Source organism: Salmo salar, chromosome 18, assembly GCF_965601325.2.
Source record: "Salmo salar chromosome 18, fSalSal1, whole genome shotgun sequence".
Classification (NCBI taxonomy): domain Eukaryota; kingdom Metazoa; phylum Chordata; class Actinopteri; order Salmoniformes; family Salmonidae; genus Salmo; species Salmo salar.
The window spans coordinates 59,534,474-59,555,169 of NC_138308.1; the positions used below are offsets into that span (position 1 = coordinate 59,534,474).

Consider the following 20,696-nt stretch of genomic DNA (forward strand, 5'->3'; position numbering starts at 1 on the left):
GCAACATCCTCCAGCATGACCGGTTTGGCGTTGGGTCAGTCATGGTGTGGGGTGGCATTTCTTTGGGGGGCCGCACAGCCCTCCATGTGCTCGCCAGAGGTAGCCTGACTGCCATTAGGTACCGAGATGAGATCCTCAGACCCCTTGTGAGACCATATGCTGGTGCGGTTGGCCCTGGGTTCCTCCTAATGCAAGACAATGCTAGACCTCATGTGGCTGGAGTGTGTCAGCAGTTCCTGCAAGAGGAAGGCATTGATGCTATGGACTGGCCCGCCCGTTCCCCAGACCTGAATCCAATTGAGCACATCTGGGACATCATGTCTCGCTCCATCCACCAACGCCACGTTACACCACAGACTGTCCAGGAGTTGGCGGATGCTTTAGTCCAGGTCTGGGAGGAGATCCCTCAGGAGACCATCCGCCACCTCATCAGGAGCACGCCCAGGCGTTGCAGGGAGGTCATACAGGCACGTGGAGGCCACACACACTACTGAGCCTCATTTTGACTTGTTTTAAGGACATTACATCAAAGTTGGATCAGCCTGTAGTGTGGTTTTCCACTTTAATTTTGAGCGTGACTCCAAATCCAGACCTCCATGGGTTGATAAATTGGATTTCCATTGATTATTTTTGTGTGATTTTGTTGTCAGCACATTCAACTATGTAAAGAAAAAAGTATTTAATAAGATTATTTCTTTCATTCAGATCTAGGATGTGTTGTTTAAGTGTTCCCTTAATTTTTTTTGAGCAGTATATTTAGAAAACTAATTTAGTCAGTACTTTGTTGACACAGCGACTACAGCCTCGCGTCATCTTGGGTATGACGCGACAAGCTTGGCACACCTGTATTTAGGGAGTTTATCCCATTCTTCTCTGCAGATCCTCTCAATCTCTGTCAGGTTGGATGGGGAGCATTGTTGCATAGCTATTTCCCCTCAATCCTGACTATTCTCTCTGTTCCCGCCACTGAAAAACATCCCCACAGCATGATGCTTCCACCACCATGCTTCACCGTAGGGATGGTGCCAGGTTTCCTCCAGACGTGACGCTTGGCATTCAGGCCAAAGAGTTCAATCTTGGTTTCATCAGACCAGAGAATCTTGTTTCTCATGGTCTGAGAGTCCTTTAGGTGCCTTTTAGCAAACTCCAAGTTGGCTGTCATGTGCCTTTTACTGAGGAGTGGCTTCCGTCTGGCCTCTCTACTAGACAGATGGCTGGTCTCAGACGATCCTGCAGGTGGCGAAGCCGATGTGGAGGTCCTGGGCTGGCGTGATTACATGTGGTCTGTGGTTGAGGCCGGTTGGATGTAATGACAAATGATCTAAATTGACGTTGGAGGCGGCTTCTCTGGCAGAAGCTCTGGTGGACATTCCTGCAGTCAGCATGCCAATTGCATGCTCCGTCATCATATCTTGGCAAAGGAGAAATGCTCCCTAACAGGGATGTAAACAAATTTGTGCACAAAAATATGCTTTTTGTCTGTATGGAAAATGTCTGGCATCTTTTATTTTGGCTCATCAAACATGGGACCAACACTTTGTTTTTCTATTGTTTTTACTTCTACTGGAACGTTGTGATTTTAGTTAGGATAATGACCAGGACAGATCTGGTTATAAAGGGCTGGAATTTTAACTCGTCTATTTTTCCCAACGCAGTTAATCCTAAACCTTGCCCTGTTATTCAGAGGGCCGTTCTACAGTGCTTTGAGCGCTCTCCAAGTCTCCAAGTCCGGAAGTGAATATCATGGCACGTGAAATTTCAGTCACTGATTTAATAACATTTGCCCTTGTATTTAAAGATTGAAAATATAATAACATAATGACGTGGACCGAACTAGCCATTAAACATCCCTTAACGCTCAGACAGATTCAATGGCTGTAGCATAGTGTATTCCACTGACTGATTTAGCTAATAAATATTAGAGAAATTATGAATAATAAGCATATGCTTTTAACCCGATTTATAGACCACTAATGATAATATAACTTGAAATACCGACCTAGTAACGTTGAGTAGCCTCAGTTAACTAGTAACGTTGAGTAGCCTCGGTTAACTTAGCTGACCTTCAACTGAGGGAATTCAGCAGAGTTCTCTCACATTTTTACAACTTATTGAAACTCTGAAAATAAATACATGGGCAAATGTTAACAAACATGATAATAGGCCTGCATTATGGTAGGACATGATGATGATGATGATAATAGGCTTGCATTATGGTAGGACATGATGATGATGATGATGATGATAATAGGCCTGCATTATGGTAGGACATGATGATGATGTTGATGATAATAGGCCTGCATTATGGTAGGCAGCTAATTGTTAAATTACACTTTCCATCCTTACCTTAGAAGGTCACTGTCTCTGCGCTGATCGCCTGTGAGTGAGACAACGCTAGCTAGCCAACGGGAGCGTAGTAATACTGAATAACGGGGTGTAGTTTTGGCTTAACTGCGTTGGGGGGGAAAGGAAAGACGCCATTTTTAACCACAAAAGATGTCTGAAAGGACTGTAGCGACAGATGTGTATTTCCACAGAGGAAAGCTGTCAGCCCTTTACCCTGTAGCTGAAACCAGATGTTGGAGGTGAGCTCTCTGCCTGGATCTTAAAATCCTAACTCTGTCTTTATCCCAGTAACTCTACATCTGACTCTCTCCCAGGCTTCATGCTAGGAGCCGTGAGCGAGCGGTGGGTGTGCTGTCCGAGATTACATTTTATTTTTTATTTCTATTTTTACCAGAACTGGGAAAGTTAATCTAAAACAGAATGTTAAGGCTTGTGTATGGGTGTATTTTTTTTCAGCTACATGCTGCTAGTGAGGCCCCATTTCACACAATTGTTTCAAGAAGCCTCTCTGCAGGCTCTTTCTCCTTCATGTTCAAGGTTTATGGAGAAATAGTCCTCCTTCCCTGTGTGAAAATACTGTGGCCTTCCCCGAGCGAGACAGGGTCTATTTCTGCAGGCCAGGCAAACAATGATTTATGTTTCATTTGGATAGCCCTTCTGTAGATGCTCTACAGACTAACACTAGCTCTAACCTTCACCCTTCTCCTAACCCTTAACATGAACCCTAACCTCTTAACCGTTATCCTAAGCCTGAACTTAACCCTAGCCTTAATGTTAACCCTAAGCCTAAACTTAACCCTAGCCTTAACCCTTATCCTAAGCCTAAACTTAACCCTAGCCTTAACGTTAACCCTTATCCTAAGCCTAAACTTAACCCTAGCCTTAATGTTAACCCTTATCCTAAGCCTAAACTTAACCCTAGCCTTAACGTTAACCCTTAACTTAACCGTAGCAAGTAATTGCTTATCAACAGGTAGTTTGTTGATAGTATGACCATCCTGTAATAAAAAAAATCCAAATACTATCCAAATAAAGCGTGACCCAATGATTGTGTCCCAGAGACTTGACCGTGGGGTACCAGGGACGACAACTTCTCCTTCGACGTCAGCAAGATAAAGGAGCTGATGGTGTACTACAGGAAACGGAGGGCTGAGCGTGCCCCCATTCACGTCGACGGGGCTGTAGTGGAGCGGGTTGAGGAAACGGAGGGCTGAGCACGCCCCCGTTCACGTCGACGGGGCTGTAGTGGAGCGGGTTGAGGAAACGGAGGGCTGAGCACGTCCCCGTTCACGTCGACGGGGCTGTAGTGGAGCGGGTTGAGGAAACGGAGGGCTGAGCACGCCCCTTTCACGTCGACGGGGCTGTAGTGGAGCGGGTTGAGGAAACGGAGGGCTGAGCACGCCCCCGTTCACGTCGACGGGGCGGTAGTGGAGCGGGTCGAGAGCGTCCAGTTCCACTGTGTTTGCATCAATAACAATCTATCGTGGTCCAAACGCACCTACGCAGTCGTGAAGATGGTACCCTCACATCCTCAAAGTTCTTCAGCTGCACCATTGAGAGCGTCTTGACTGACTGCTTGACATCCCACCGCAAGGCGCTGCAGAGGGTAGTGCGTACTGCCCAGTACATAACTGGGGCCAAGCTTCCTGCCATCCAGGACCTCTATACCAGGCGGTGTCATAGGAAGGCCCAAAAAATTGTCAAAGACTCCAGCCACGCTTGTCATAGATTGTTCTCTGTTTCCGCACGGCAAGTGGTACCGATACACCAAGTCTGGAACCAATTGGACCCTGAACAGCTTCTACCCCCCAAGGGTGGCAGGTAGCCTAGCGGGTAAGGGTGTTGCTACGGTAACCGAAAGATCGCTGGTTCGAATCCCCGAACTGCCAGTTAACTCACAACAACTGCTCCCCGGGCGCCGACAACGTCGTTTTGTTTAAGGCAGCCCTCTCTGTGAGTCAGAGGGGTTGGGTTAAATGCAGAAGACTCAGTTTGGTTGAATGCATTGTTGTACAACTGACTAGGTATTCCCTTCTCATTTAGATTTCTAACTAGTTAGTTCAGGATGCTATTTGAACTATTCAACTACCTACATTTTGCACTAACTTGTATGACATCATCACATACGCTGCTACTCTGCTCTGTCTCTATATTCCTAGTTATATGTACATATCTACCTCAATTACCCGGTACTTCCTGTATATAGCCATGTTATTACCTGGTACTTCCTGTATATAGCCATGTTATTACCTGGTACTTCCTGTATATAGCCGCGTTATTACCCGGTACTCCCTGTATATAGCCGCGTTATTACCCGGTACTCCCTGTATATAGCCGCGTTATTACCCGGTACTCCCTGTATATAGCCGCGTTATTACCCGGTACTCCCCGTATATAGCCGCGTTATTACCCGGTACTCCCCGTATGTAGCCGCGTTATTACCCGGTACTCCCCGTATGTAGCCGCGTTATTACCCGGTACTCCCCGTGTGTAGCCGCGTTATTACCCGGTACTCCCCGTGTGTAGCCGCGTTATTACCCGGTACTCCCCGTGTGTAGCCGCGTTATTACCCGGTACTCCCCGTGTGTAGCCGCGTTATTACCCGGTACTCCCCGTGTGTAGCCGCGTTATCGTTATTCATTGTGTATCGATTGTAATTTATTATTACGTGTTTTACTTTTCTATTATTTCTCTATGGTCTTTATCTCTGCAGTCAGGAAGCATTTCACAGTTAGTCTACACCTGTTGTTTACTAAGCATGTGACAAAAAAAATAAAAGATTCTCCTGATGGTGATGGTCTGGGAGTGCTGCCTGAACTCAATGCGCTCTAAACAGTCATTTCATTACACTACCTAATACAGCTGAATATACTGTAGGCAGCCTGTTGATATCCTATAGGACAGATCCTGCTCAAACAGAAGAACTTGGTGAGGTGTAATAATATGAACAGGCTTTATAATTAGTCCACCATTTTTAATGTAAAGCTAAGTCGTTGCTGTCCAGTAGGAAGGGATGTTGTTGTTGTTTTCTTCCCAGTGTAAATCTACTTCCATGGTGTGTCTACCTCCTGCTGTCTGTGTTGTGGGTGGTGCTAAATGAAGCTGATTTTTTTTTTAAAGAACAGCAGCCAAATTAAGGAGAAATGGCACCTATTAACTAAGCACATCACCATTTTAATTTAATAAGTCGCTGTTACATGGAAGGACTTTTTACAAATTAGGTTCCTTCCTTCCTTCCTTCCTTCCTTGTTGGAGGGAGGCTGAGAGAAAGGACTGTCTGACTACAGCCTTCCTTCCTTCCTTCCTTCCCTGTTGTGAGGGAGGCTGAGAGAAAGGACTGTCTGACTACAGCCTTCCTTCCTTCCTTCCTTCTGTCCTTCCTTCCCTGTTGTGAGGGAGGCTGAGAGAAAGGACTGTCTGACTACCTCCTTCCTTCCTTCCTTAGCTTCCTTCCTTCCTTCCCTCCCTGACGTGAGGGAGGCTTAGAGAAAGGACTGCCTGACTACAGCCAACCAGGACTATTCTTAGAGCCCCTGTGTAGCTCCTCTGCTGTTTCTATGGCAACAGCTAAATAAACTCTGTGTTGGAGGCGAGTGAGGTGGGTCCCTGGACAGAGGCCATGAAACACACAACGAACAGGAAGAGAATTTCACTCTTATACGCTCAGTAGGCCAGTTTATTAGGTACACCCATCTAGTACTGGGTTGGATCCTCCAGGACGCTGTGAATTCTTCAGGGAATCCATTTTTATAAAGGGACCTTGAATAAAGAAAAAGCCTTGGAATGAGTAGATGTGTCCAAACTTTTGACTGGTACTGTGTGTAAAGAGTTTTCAGTTTTTACTTATAAAACCAGTTGTTGCTTTGTTGTATATGTGGTGTTGTTGGGCAGTATAAACATTTAGAGTACGGCTGTAACGTAGAAAAAGTCAAGGGGTCTGAATACTTTCCGACTGCATTATACATAGATGCATACATACATACATACATACATACACTGCTCAAAAAAATAAAGGGAACACTAAAATAACACATCCTAGATCTGATTGAATGAAATAATCTTATTAAATACTTTTTTCTTTACATAGTTGAATGTGCTGACAACAAAATCACACAACAATAATCAATGGAAATCCAATTTATCAACCCATGGAGGTCTGGATTTGGAGTCACACTCAAAATTAAAGTGGAAAACCACACTAAAGGCTGATCCAACTTTGATGTAATGTCCTTAAAACAAGTCAAAATGAGGCTCAGTAGTGTGTGTGGCCTCCACGTGCCTGTATGACCTCCCTACAATGCCTGGGCATGCTCCTGATGAGGTGGCGGATGGTCTCCTGAGGGATCTCCTCCCAGACCTGGACTAAAGCATCTGCCAACTCCTGGACAGTCTGTGGTGCAACGTGGCGTTGGTGGATGGAGCGAGACATGATGTCCCAGATGTGCTCAATTGGATTCAGGTCTGGGGAACGGGCGGGCCAGTCCATAGCATCAATGCCTTCCTCTTGCAGGAACTGCTGACACACTCCAGCCACATGAGGTCTAGCATTGTCTTGCATTAGGAGGAACCCAGGGCCAACCGCACCAGCATATGGTCTCACAAGGGGTCTGAGGATCTCATCTCGGTACCTAATGGCAGTCAGGCTACCTCTGGCGAGCACATGGAGGGCTGTGCGGCCCCCCAAAGAAATGCCACCCCACACCATGACTGACCCACCGCCAAACCGGTCATGCTGGAGGATGTTGCAGGCAGCAGAACGTTCTCCACGGCGTCTCCAGACTCTGTCACGTCTGTCACATGTGCTCAGTGTGAACCTGCTTTCATCTGTGAAGAGCACAGGGCGCCAGTGGCGAATTTGCCAATCTTGGTGTTCTCTGGCAAATGCCAAACCTCCTGCACGGTGTTGGGCTGTAAGCGCAACCCCCACCTGTGGACGTCGGGCCCTCATACCACCCTCATGGAGTCTGTTTCTGACCGTTTGAGCAGACACATGCACATTTGTGGCCTGCTGGAGGTCATTTTGCAGGGCTCTGGCAGTGCTCCTCCTACTCCTCCTTGCACAAAGGCGGAGGTAGCGGTCCTGCTGCTGGGTTGTTGCCCTCCAACGGCCTCCTCCACGTCTCCTGATGTACTGGCCTGTCTCCTGGTAGCGCCTCCATGCTCTGGACACTACGCTGACAGACACAGCAAACCTTCTTGCCACAGCTCGCATTGACGTGCCATCCTGGATGAGCTGCACTACCTGAGCCACTTGTGTGGGTTGTAGACTCCGTCTCATGCTACCACTAGAGTGAAAGCACCACCAGCATTCAAAAGTGACCCAAAACATCAGCCAGGAAGCATAGGAACTGAGAAGTGGTCTTTGGTCACCACCTGCAGAACCACTCCTTTATTGGGGGTGTCTTGCTAATTGCCTATAATTTCCACCTGTTGTCTATTCCATTTGCACAACAGCATGTGAAATGTATTGTCAATCAGTGTTGCTTCCTAAGTGGACAGTTTGATTTCACAGAAGTGTGATTGACTTGGAGTTACATTGTGTTGTTTAAGTGTTCCCTTTATTTTTTTGAGCAGTATACATGCATACATACATGCATACATACATGCATGCATACATACATACATGCATGCATACATACATACATACATGCATACATGCATGCATGCATACATACATGCATACATGCATGCATACATACATGCATGCATGCATACATACATGCATACATGCATGCATGCATACATACATGCATGCATACATACATGCATACATACATGCATGCATACATGCATACATACATACATACATACATAGTGACTCCTCACTGCAGCCCTGTCTCCGATCAGGTCAGAGAGAATCCTATAGGGACTGTATATAATACATGGAGTACATCCCATATGGCAGCATCCTCTATATAGTGCACTACTTTTAGACCAGGGCCCCATGGGTAGTGCACTACTTTTAGACCAGGGCCCCATGGGTAGTGCACTATAAAGGGAATAGGATGCCATTTGGCATACAGCCATGTGTAGGCTTTACATCTGGTATGGGTCATCCACTCACTGGGACGTGCTGGGTTGGGGGGGGGGTTCTCTTCCTGAGTCCTCACAGAACCCAATACCCCCTCCCAGAACCCAATACCCCCTCCCAGACAAGCCTGGACCCCAGGATGTAAACGAAGAGCACATGTTAGATCAAATCTCTGTTGAAGTCACAGCTCCCCCTATGTGTAGGGAGTGGTAGTGCATCCTAACACCAGGCTACATAGAGGACGACAGGAAACTCAGGAGGCTGGTTTAGTACAGTCCCAGCTCCCCCCATGTATAGGGAGTGGTAGCGCATCCTAACACCAGGCTACATGGAGGACGACAGGAACCTGAATGTGTCCTTTTGTGTTTTCTCTTGGTGGTAAATGATTTGCCTTGACGCTGATAGTTTCATATTTCTCTGGTCTCTACACAGGCTCGTCTTCGGGACCCTGTATCCTGCATACTATTCCTACAAAGCAGTGAAAACCAAAAATGTCAAGGAATATGTAAGTACAAAGACCCTTATTTCAACATCATTGCTTTCATCATACTAGTGTGTGTGTGTGGGCTTCCCCCAAGGGCGTAAGACGAGGGTGTGTCTTCTATGAGTTTGAAACGCAGCCCGTGTCTAGTCTGAAGGTATTGAGAACAAGTCCAGGCATGTGAATGGGAGTTAACTGCCTATGACTGGAAACAAACACATTGACATGCCTATCTGTGGAGACATGCAGCAGGCTGGGCTCCTGTCATCACTAGAATAATCCAAGCAGGGGCCTTACAGGAATGCTATATTGAGCGTGTGGCCAACAGGTTTTAGGAGAGGTTCTTTATGAGGATATCATCCGTCTCCTCTCCTCAATTTCTTTTTTTTCCCTTTGTTTACTTCATTCCACGCAGATAGGGCTGTGCGGTATATTGTATTTTACTATAGACAGGTATTGTTTTTTTTACGTTACCTTCTATAACGGTATTTCAATGTTTTGGTTTGTTAAATGTGATACGCGGTGTGTAACGTCCATGTTTATAGTTTACTACGTTAGTTGAGTCCTCTCTCTCGCTCTCCTAGCCCCGCCCCGTACTCAAGGTGCGCGTTTGTTGTCTCTTGACCACGAGACGCATGCGTTCAGTCTGCCTGGTCAATGCAGCACAAGCAACAATGATGGCATTTCTACTTTGCTTCTTTAATAGAAATCCACAAGCATTTCTATAATGACACTTTGTGTTCCTTACATCTGCAAACGGCTAGTTTTGTATTTTAGCAAGTTGGGCCTAAATCTTGTTCGCCGCTAATCACTAGTTAGCTGGCTAGCTAGCTAGTAAATGTACTGAGTCGGAGCAAACATAGCTAGCTATTTAGCCTGATAAATACCTTTTGGTGTAGGCCTAAATCAGCATGTTTGTGCAACAGTATCTTCTAAATCAAAGAGGAATAGGTGAAGCTTGAATATGTTAGCTACATGAAGTAGCTAAGATAACATTTTAATGTAACCAAAGATTATAGGGTCCCCTAGGAAACCCTGACCAACACTTTGGTTCCTACCCTGTCACAATAACGCCTCTGACATTTTAATTCATTGTCATGTCAAACAACACTTTTATTCAAAGTGCCTACTTATCTTCTAACTATATAATTAGAATAATCATCATTTTTTTCCCGTTATTCCAACAGTTCGCCCAAGTGTTCTGATCTAAATCGCAAGTCAAATCGCAATTGCAACGTTTGGTTAAAAAAAAGTCCTAGATTATTTGCATGTATCGTGCAGCCCGACATGGCAGTGTGGAAATTATCTCAAATGAGTGCAGGAAATTCAGAAATATAAATTGGTTGAAGTTTATTTGAACAGTCTAAAACAATCAGAATGGAGAAAGACCCATTTTGAAATCACTTAGAATGTATGTGTTGTCACACTCCACTCATAAAGCATTATGATATTTTTGGCGTTATGTCTCCCAGCATGCACCAAGACAACTTCTTTTTAAAGAAATGTGTTGTGTCGTATTATTGCCTGTCCCAGTTTCATAGACACAGCATCATATCTATCAAGGCAGAAGTGGTGTTTTTAGTAGTATTTTATTAGGATCCCTAATTATCTGTTTTCCAAGGCAGTGGCTGCTCTTCCTGGGGTCCAAACAGGAACCAGAACACCACAAACGGAATGAATGCATAATATTCATAACACTACATACAGTGCATTCGCAAAGTACTCAGACCTCTTTTTCCACCTTTTTTTTGTTACGCTACAACCTTGTTCTAAATTAGTTCAAATAAAAAAAAAATCTTTATCAGTCTACACACAGTAACCCTATAATGACAAAGGGAAAACATGTTATTATAATTTTTCGCAAATTTATTTGTCTTTAGACCTTTTGCTCTGAGACTCGAAATTGAGCTCAGTTGCATCCTGTTTCCCATTGATCATCCTTGAGATGTTTCTACAACTTGATTGGAGTCCACCTGTGGTAAATTTAAATTGATTGGACGTGATTTGGAAAGGCACACACCTGTCTAAACTACAGGTCAAAAGTTTTACAACACCTACTCATTCCAGGGTTTTTATTTATGTTTTTACTATTTTCTACATTGTAGAATAATAGTGAAGACATCAAAACTATGAAATAACACATATGGAATCATGTAGTAACCAAAAAAGTGTTAAACAAATCTAAATATATTTTATGTTTGAGATTCTTCAAATAGCCACCCTTTGCCTTGATGACAGCTTTGCACACTCTTGGCATTCTCTCAACCGGTTTCACCTGGAATGCTTTTCCATCAGTCTTGAAGGATATTCCCATAATATGCTAGGCACTTGTTGGCTGCTTTTTTTCTCTGCGGACTCTGCGGTCCGACTCATCCCAAACCATCTCAATTGGGTTGAGGTTGGGTGATTGTGGAGGCCAGGTCATCTGATGCAGCACTCCATCACTCTCCTTCTTGGTCAAATAGTCCTAACACAGCCTGGAGGTGTGTTGGGTCATTGTCCTGATGAAAAACAAATGATAGTCCCACTAAGCCCAAATGTAGGCCTACTGAACCAGCATGGTTAACACAGCATTCTGCAGTGATACGCCATCCCATCTGGTTTGGGCTTAGTGGGACTATCATTTGTTTTTAGATAAACATTAGCATGTGTTGTTATAGTGGGTCTAGTGATCAGGGAACGACTGGAGCCTTCAGACCTGATCTTATAAGACCTTTTCACAATGAGGAAAGGACCGGCACTCGGACCTGTGAGTTAAGACGTTCTGTTATCAAGTCTTACACTTTCTAGATACTAAATGTACAAGTAAAAAAGTGTAGGACCTACTTAATAAGACTGTTGTCATTCATGGCAGTAACTGGGACATGTGGACTAGTGTCAAGATTTGAAAGTTAATTTCAGTAAATCCTCCAGTCAGACTTTAACCGGCTGGGTTTGGTTGTAGAACACGGAGTACAGAGCTTTCTACCACGAAGCCATTTCAGAACGGCATGACTTTGGTTACGATCGCATTTAAATGCACAGTGAACGGCAGACTAGTAATGGAGAAACCTCTCCTGAAAATAGCCTGGACAAATCACGCTTCGTGTTGTTGCTCTTTTCATAGTTGCTTGTTTGTTCTGAAGTAAATACAAAGATCGAAATTATGTAACTATCTGTGTATATGACAACACATACACATAGGACTATAGTTACGACTACACATACAGATAGGAATACACATACACATAGGACTATAGTTAGGACAACACATACACATAGGACTATAGTTAGGACAACACATACACATAGGACTATAGTTAGGACTGCACATACACATAGGACTATAGTTAGGACTGCACATACACATAGGACTATAGTGAGGACTGCACATACAGATAGGACTACACATTCACATAGGACTATAGTTAGGATTACACATTCACATAGGACTATAGTTACGACTACACATTCACATAGGACTATAGTTACGACTGCACATTCACATAGGACTATAGTTACGACTGCACATTCACATAGGACTATAGTTACGACTGCACATTCACATAGGACTATAGTTACGACTGCACATACACATAGGACTATAGTTAGGACTGCACATTCACATAGGACTATAGTTAGGACTGCACATTCACATAGGACTATAGTTAGGACTACACATTCACATAGGACTATAGTTAGGACTGCATATACAGATAGGACTATAGTGAGGACTGCACATTCACATAGGACTGCACATTCACATAGGACTACACATTCACATAGGACTACACATACACATAGGACTATAGTTAGGACTACACATTCACATAGGACTATAGTTAGGACTGCACATACAGATAGGACTACACATTCACATAGGACTACACATTCACATAGGACTACACATTCACATAGGACTACACATTCACATAGGACTACACATTCACATAGGACTACACATACACATAGGACTATAGTTAGGACTGCACATTCACATAGGACTATAGTTAGGACTGCACATACAGATAGGACTGTAGTTGACTGCTGAGCCCATGTAAAGTGAGAAGTACTTTTATACTTATTTTCTGTTGCCAGTGCCTTGTATGTTATAACAAAAATTAATATTTTCAACAACTGTATTTGAGAGAGAGACACTGCCTACCAAACTGATTGCAGCCTTAAGGCCTGCTGTGTGAACAAGGCTTTAGTTACAAATGAGGAATAATCTAGCTGGAACAAGTTGACGTCTCATTTCTCAGAGGCCGTGGCTTGTTGGCTAGGTATGTCCTCTCCCAGAGTCTGTCTGAGAGGGAGGAATGCTTGCTTTGGATGGGAGCCTGTAGGCCTGTAGGCCTGTAGCCTGCAGGCCTGTACTGAGCTGCTCCTGCCTTATTGCAGGCTTCCCTGGTGCTTCTTTTTTGGACATAAAAGACTGTAAAACACCAGCCAATCAGCTCCAAGTGATTTTAATTCAGGAAATCTGTTCCAAAGTATTCCCATCCATAATAGAGAGAGATATCCTATCTCTGTTGTTCCAACAGGTGTATGTCTAGCATACTGTAACATGTATAAAGTGTTGACCATCTCTCTCTCTCTCTGTTCCAACAGGTGTACTGTAACATGTAGAAAGTGTTGACCATCTCTCTCTCTCTCTCTCTCTCTCTCTCTCTCTGTTCCAACAGGTGTATGTCTAGCATACTGTAACATGTAGAAAGTGTTGACCATCTCTCTCTCTCTGTTCCAACAGGTGTACTGTAACATGTAGAAAGTGTTGACCATCTCTCTCTCTCTCTCTGTTCCAACAGGTGTACTGTAACATGTAGAAAGTGTTGACCATCTCTCTGTCTCTCTGTCTCTCTCTCTCTCTGTTCCAACAGGTGTACTGTAACATGTAGAAAGTGTTGACCATCTCTCTCTCTGTTCCAACAGGTCCGCTGGATGATGTACTGGATTGTGTTTGCTCTCTACACCGTAGTGGAGACCATCACAGACCTCACTGTAGCCTGGTAAGACTGAATACAGACCTCACTGTAGCCTGGTAAGACTGAATACAGACCTCACTGTAGCCTGGGGAGACTGAATACAGACCTCACTGTCGCCCGGGGAGACTGAATACAGACCTCACTGTCGCCCGGGGAGACTGAATACAGACCTCACTGTCGCCCGGGGAGACTGAATACAGACCTCACTGTCGCCCGGGGAGACTGAATACAGACCTCACTGTCGCCCGGGGAGACTGAATACAGACCTCACTGTCGCCCGGGGAGACTGAATACAGACCTCACTGTCGCCCGGGGAGACTGAATACAGACCTCACTGTAGCCCGGGGAGACTGAATACAGACCTCACTGTAGCCCGGGGAGACTGAATACAGACCTCACTGTAGCCCGGGGAGACTGAATACAGACCTCACTGTAGCCCGGGGAGACTGAATACAGACCTCACTGTAGCCCGGGGAGACTGAATACAGACCTCACTGTAGCCCGGGGAGACTGAATACAGACCTCACTGTAGCCCGGGGAGACTGAATACAGACCTCACTGTAGCCCGGGGAGACCATCACAGACCTCACTGTAGCCCGGTAAGACTGAATACAGACCTCACTGTAGCCCGGGGAGGCTGAAGACAGACCTCACTGTAGCCTGGGAAGGCTGAAGACAGACCTCACTGTAGCCTGGGGAGACTGAATACAGACCTCACTGTAGCCTGGGGAGACTGAATACAGACAGAAGCATTGATTTTTATGCTAATTCTTCATTTGGTTGATTGGCCTTGAATGTGTTAAACCAAACAAACAAGCCCATGTAGTTTTCCGTGTTGTCTTTGATCATCACGCTGTGCCGAAAACAATCCAGGCTTAATGAGATTTAATTGAGATTCAGTCTTATAAATTTGTTGTTCAGTTTTAATGAGGAGCGTCATGTCGGCTGGTTAATAGGATTTCAGCAGTGGATATTACACTGGCAGAAAATGAATAGCGGCGGTAAGCTAACCCAGTGCCTTTCCCTAACCCTAATGCTAACGCTAACCCCAATGCCTTTCCCTAATGCTAACGCTAACCCCAATGCCTTTCCCTAATGCTAATGCTAACCCAATGCCTTTCCCTAACCCTAATGCTAATGCTAACCCAATGCCTTTCCCTAACCCTAATGCTAACGCTAACCCCAATGCCTTTCCCTAATGCTAACGCTAACCCCAATGCCTTTCCCTAATGCTAATGCTAACCCAATGCCTTTCCCTAACCCTAATGCTAATGCTAACCCAATGCCTTTCCCTAACCCTAATGCTAACCCAATGCCTTAACCTAACGCTAATCCCAATGCCTTTCCCTAACCATAATGCTAACGCTAACCCAATGCCTTTCCCTAACCCTAATGCTAACCCTAACCCAATGCCTTTCCCTAACGCTAACCCAATGCCTTTCCCTAACCCTAATGCTAACCCTAACGCTTACCTGAACCTCAGTGAAACTATACCTAACCTTAATCTGACCCTCGTTCCTAACCCTAATGCTAACGCTACCCTAATGCCTTTCCATAACCCTAATGCTAACCCTAACCCAATGCCTTTCCCTAACCTTAATCTGACCCTCGTTCCTAACCCTAATGCTAACCCTAATGCTAACCCTAACCCAATGCCTTTCCCTAACCTTAATCTGACCCTCGTTCCTAACCCTAATGCTAACCCTAACCCAATGCCTTTCCCTAACCTTAATCTGACCCTCGTTCCTAACCCTAATGTGTTGTCAATAAGACAGAAATGAGCTGTTGGCTAAATCTTTTCTCAAGTCTACTTAGACTTTTTGTTGTACGTTGTCCCTGTTCAAATTAACATAATGCTCTCTAGGTTCCCCCTGTACTATGAGATATCTGGTCTCTCTAGGTTCCCCCTGTACTATGAGATATCTGGTCTCTCTAGGTTCCCCCTGTACTATGAGATATCTGGTCTCTCTAGGTTCCCCCTGTACTATGAGATATCTGGTCTCTCTAGGTTCCCCCTGTACTATGAGATATCTGGTCTCTCTCTCTCTAGGTTCCCCCTGTACTATGAGATATCTGGTCTCTCTCTCTAGGTTCCCCCTGTACTATGAGATATCTGGTCTCTCTCTCTAGGTTCCCCCTGTACTATGAGATATCTGGTCTCTCTCTCTAGGTTCCCCCTGTACTATGAGATATCTGGTCTCTCTCTCTAGGTTCCCCCTGTACTATGAGATATCTGGTCTCTCTCTCTCTAGGTTCCCCCTGTACTATGAGATATCTGGTCTCTCTCTCTCTAGGTTCCCCCTGTACTATGAGATATCTGGTCTCTCTCTCTCTAGGTTCCCCCTGTACTATGAGATATCTGGTCTCTCTCTCTCTAGGTTCCCCCTGTACTATGAGATATCTGGTCTCTCTCTCTCTAGGTTCCCCCTGTACTATGAGATATCTGGTCTCTCTCTCTCTCTAGGTTCCCCCTGTACTATGAGATATCTGGTCTCTCTCTCTCTAGGTTCCCCCTGTACTATCAGATATCTGGTCTCTCTCTCTCTAGGTTCCCCCTGTACTATCAGATATCTGGTCTCTCTCTCTCTAGGTTCCCCCTGTACTATCAGATATCTGGTCTCTCTCTCTAGGTTCCCCCTGTACTATCAGATATCTGGTCTTTCTCTCTAGGTTCCCCCTGTACTATGAGATATCTGGTCTCTCGCTAGGTTCCCCCTGTACTATGAAATATCTGGTCTCTCTACACCAGAGGACCTAGTGTATTATGGGTCAGTGTTAACACTGTGTTAATAATGTAATGCGTTGTCTCTCTCTAGGTTCCCTCTGTACTATGAGATAAAGATAGCGTTTGTTATCTGGTTGCTGTCTCCCTACACCAGAGGAGCTAGTCTCATCTACAGGAAGTGTCTCCATCCTCTACTGTCCTCAAGAGAGAGGGTAAGACTGACTGACTGAATACTGAGCACTTTGTTAATGGTGTATTGAATGTGTTTGAATATGAAGCCAAGGCAAGCAATAGAAGAATACCTTTTTGAATCCTGTATTTGTTTTTTATCCTTCTACTTAAAAAAAGCTGTCAGTTGACAAGATATTTAGCGGTTGTGTTGTCATGGGTGGACATGTTGCGTACTACAGTTGGTGTTCTGTAAATGGACTCTCTGTAACGGTTGTCGTCACCCAGGAGATAGACGAGTACATTGTCCAGGCCAAGGAGCGTAGTTACGAGACCATGGTGACCTTCGGCAAGCAGGGCCTCAGTATAGCTGCTACTGCAGCTGTCTCCGCAGCTGTCAAGGCAAGTACTGCACGAGTCCCCCACCCCCCAGCCCTTGTTACTGGCTGTGACTTTGCTAATGTGATACTTTATTGAGGAAAAATGTACTTACTGTGATATGTGGTTTTCCTACCTAGCTATCTGAAGATGAATGCCCTAACTAAGTCGCTCTGGATAAAGAGTCTGTTAACTTCTCTAGGGCCGGCGGGACGAAATCGTCCCACCTACGTAACAGCCAGTGGAATCCTGTGGCGCGTTATTCAAATACCTTAGAAATGCTATTACTTCAATTTCTCAAACATATGACCATTTTAAAGACAAGACTCTCGTTAATCTAACCACACTGTCCGATTTCAAAAAGGCTTTACAACGAAAGCAAAACATTAGATTATGTCAGCAGAGTGCCCAGCCAGAAATAATCAGACACCCATTTTTCAAGCTAGCATATAATGTCACAAAAACCCAGAAGACAGCTAAATGCAGCACTAACCTTTGATCTTCATCAGATGACACACCTAGGACATTATGTTATACAATACATGCATGTTTTGTTCAATCAAGTTCATATTTATATCAAAAACCAGCTTTTTACATTAGCATGTGATGTTCAGAACTTGCATACCCCCCGCAAACTTCCGGTGAATTTACTAAATTACTCACGATAAACGTTCACAAAAAGCATAACAATTATTTTAAGAATTATAGATACAGAACTCCTCTATGCACTCGATATGTCCGATTTTAAAATAGCTTTTCGATGAAAGCACATTTTGCAATATTCTAAGTAGATAGCCCGGCATCACAGGGCTAGCTATTTAGACACCCAGCAAGTTTAGCACTCACCAAAGTCAGATTTACTATAAGAAAAATGTTATTACCTTTGGTGTTCTTCGTCAGAATGCACTCCCAGGACTTCTACTTCAATAACAAATGTTGGTTTGGTCCCAAATAATCCATAGTTATATCGAAATAGCGGCGTTTTGTTCGTGCGTTCAAGACACTATCCGAAAGGGTAAATAAGGGTGACGAGCATGGCGCATTTCGTGACAAAAAATGTCTAAATATTCCATTACCGTACTTGGAAGCATGTCAACCGCTGTTTAAAATCCATTTTTATGCCATTTTTCTCATAAAAAAGCGATAATATTCCGACCGGGAATCTGCGTTTAGGTAAACAGACGAAAGAAAATAAAGCATGGGGTCGACTCGGGCACGCGCCTAAGCCCATAGTACTCTGATCGGCCACTTGCCAAAAGCGATAAAGTGTTTCAGCCAGAGGCTGCCTCGATATCGTTCAGCTTTTTCCCGGGCTCTTAGAGCCTATGGGAGCGTCACGTTAGAGCAAAGATCCTCAGTCTTCAATAAAAAGAGCCCAGATGAACAACAACTTGTCAGACAGGCCACTTCCCATATAGAATCCTCTCAGGTTTTTGCCTGCCATATGAGTTCTGTTATACTCACAGACACCATTCAAACAGTTTTAGAAACTTTAGGGTGTTTTCTATCCAAAGCCAATAATTATATGCATATTCTAGTTACTGGGCAGGAGTAGTAACCAGATTAAATCGGGTACGTTTTTTATCCGGCCGTGTCAATACTGCCCCCTACCCCCAACAGGTTAAAGGACTGGCGTGTGTGTGTGTGTGTGTGTGTGTGTGTGTGTGTGTGTGTGTGTGTGTGTGTGTGTGTGTGTGTGTGTGTGTGTGTGTGTGTGTGTGTGTGTGTGTGTGTGTGTGTGTGTGTGTGTGTGTGTGTGTGTGTGTGAGTGTGTGTGTGAGACTCTCTATTGGGTGTAACTGGGCAAACAGCAATGCGCAGACTAGAGGTTGGCCGATTATGATTTTTCAATGCCGATACTGATTATTGGAGGACCAAAAAAAGCCGATACCGATTAATCGGCTGATTTAATTTAGTTGTGTGTATATATATATATATAACTTTTTTTATTTTTTTTATAATGACAACTATACTGAATGAACACTTATTTTAACTTAATACATCAATAAAATCAATTTAGCCTCAAATAAATAATGAAACATGTTCAATTTGGTTTAAATAATGCAAAAACAAAGTGTTGGAGAAGAAAGTAAAAGTGCAATATGTGCCATGTAAAAAAGCTAACGTTTAAGTTCCTTGCTCAGAACGAGAACATATGAAAGCTGGTGGTTCCTTTTAACATGAGTCTTCAATATTCCCAGGTAAGATGTTTTAGGTTGTAGTTATTATAGGAATTATAGAACTATTTCTCTCTCTACGATTTGTATTTCATATAACTTTGACTATTGGATGTTCTTATAGGCACTTTAGTATTTCCAGTGTAACAGTATAGCTTCCGTCCCTCTCCTCGCTCCTATCTGGGCTCGAACCAGGAACAGATCGACAACAGCCACCCTCGAAGCAACGTTACCCATGTAGAGGAAGGGGAACAACTACTCCAAGTCTCAGAGCGAGTGATGTTTGAAACGCTATTAGCGCGCACCCGGCTAACAAGCTAGCCATTTCACATCGGTTACACCAGCCTCATCTTGGGAGTTGACAGGCTTGAAGTCATAAACAGCGCAATGCATTGCGAAGGGCTGCTGGCAAAATGCACGAAAGTGCTGTTTGAATGAATGCTTACGAGCCTGCTGCTGCCTACCACCGCTCAGACTGCTATATCAAATCATAGACTTAATTACAACATAATAACACACAGAATTACGAGCCTTAGGTCATTAATATGGTCGAATCCGGAAACTATCATCTCAAAAACAAAACGTTATTCATGTTACATTGCACAACCTTCAATGTTATGTCATAATTACGTAAAATTCTGGCAAATTAGTTCACAACGAGCCAGGCGGCCCAAACTGTTGCATATACCCTGACTCTGCGTGAAATGAATGTGTAGTACCCAGTTAATTTTGCCTGCTAACCTGGATTTCATTTAGCTAAATATGCAGGTTTAAAAATATATACTTCTGTGTATTGATTTTAAGAAAGGCATTGATGTTTATGGTTAGGTACAGTCGTGCAACGATTGTGCTTTTTTTTGTTGCAAATGCGCTTTTGTTAAATCATCCCCCGTTTGGCGAAGTCGGCTGTCTTTGTTAGGAAGAAATAGTCTTCACAGTTCGCAACGAGTCAGGCGGCCCAAACTGCTGCATATACCCTGACTCTGTTTGCAAGAGAAGTGACACATTTTCCCTAGTTAAAAGAAATTCATGTTAGCAGGCAATATTAACTAAATATGCAGGTTCAAAAATATATACTTGTGTATTGATTTTAAGAAAGGCATTGATGTTTATGGTTGGAGCAACGTGTACCTAAGTGATTATATGCAACGCAGGACAGGCTAGATAAATTAGTAATATCATCAACCATGTGTAGTTAACTTTTTATGGATAGGGGGCAGTATTTTCACGGCCGGATAAAAAACGTACCTGATTTAATCTGATTATTACTCCTGCCCAGAAACTAGAATATGCATATAATTGTTTGATTTGGATAGAAAACACCCTAAAGTTTCTAAAACTGTTTGAATGGTGTCTGTGAGTATAACAGAACTAATTTGGCAGGTCAAAACCTGAGAAGATTCCAAACAGGAAGCGCCCTCTCTAT

General features: G+C 44.0%; 1 protein-coding gene across 1 annotated transcript in view; it reads left to right on the forward strand.

Moving 5' to 3' along the window:
* Nucleotides 1–20,696, forward strand: part of reep3b (receptor accessory protein 3b) — a 42,552-nt gene that overhangs the window by 5,098 nt on the left and 16,758 nt on the right. The window contains exons 2-5 of the mRNA XM_045701198.2: nucleotides 8,810–8,882; nucleotides 13,770–13,846; nucleotides 16,639–16,759; nucleotides 17,004–17,117. Coding sequence (XP_045557154.1) covers nucleotides 8,810–8,882; nucleotides 13,770–13,846; nucleotides 16,639–16,759; nucleotides 17,004–17,117 — 385 coding nt within the window. The remainder of the gene's footprint in view (nucleotides 1–8,809; nucleotides 8,883–13,769; nucleotides 13,847–16,638; nucleotides 16,760–17,003; nucleotides 17,118–20,696) is intronic.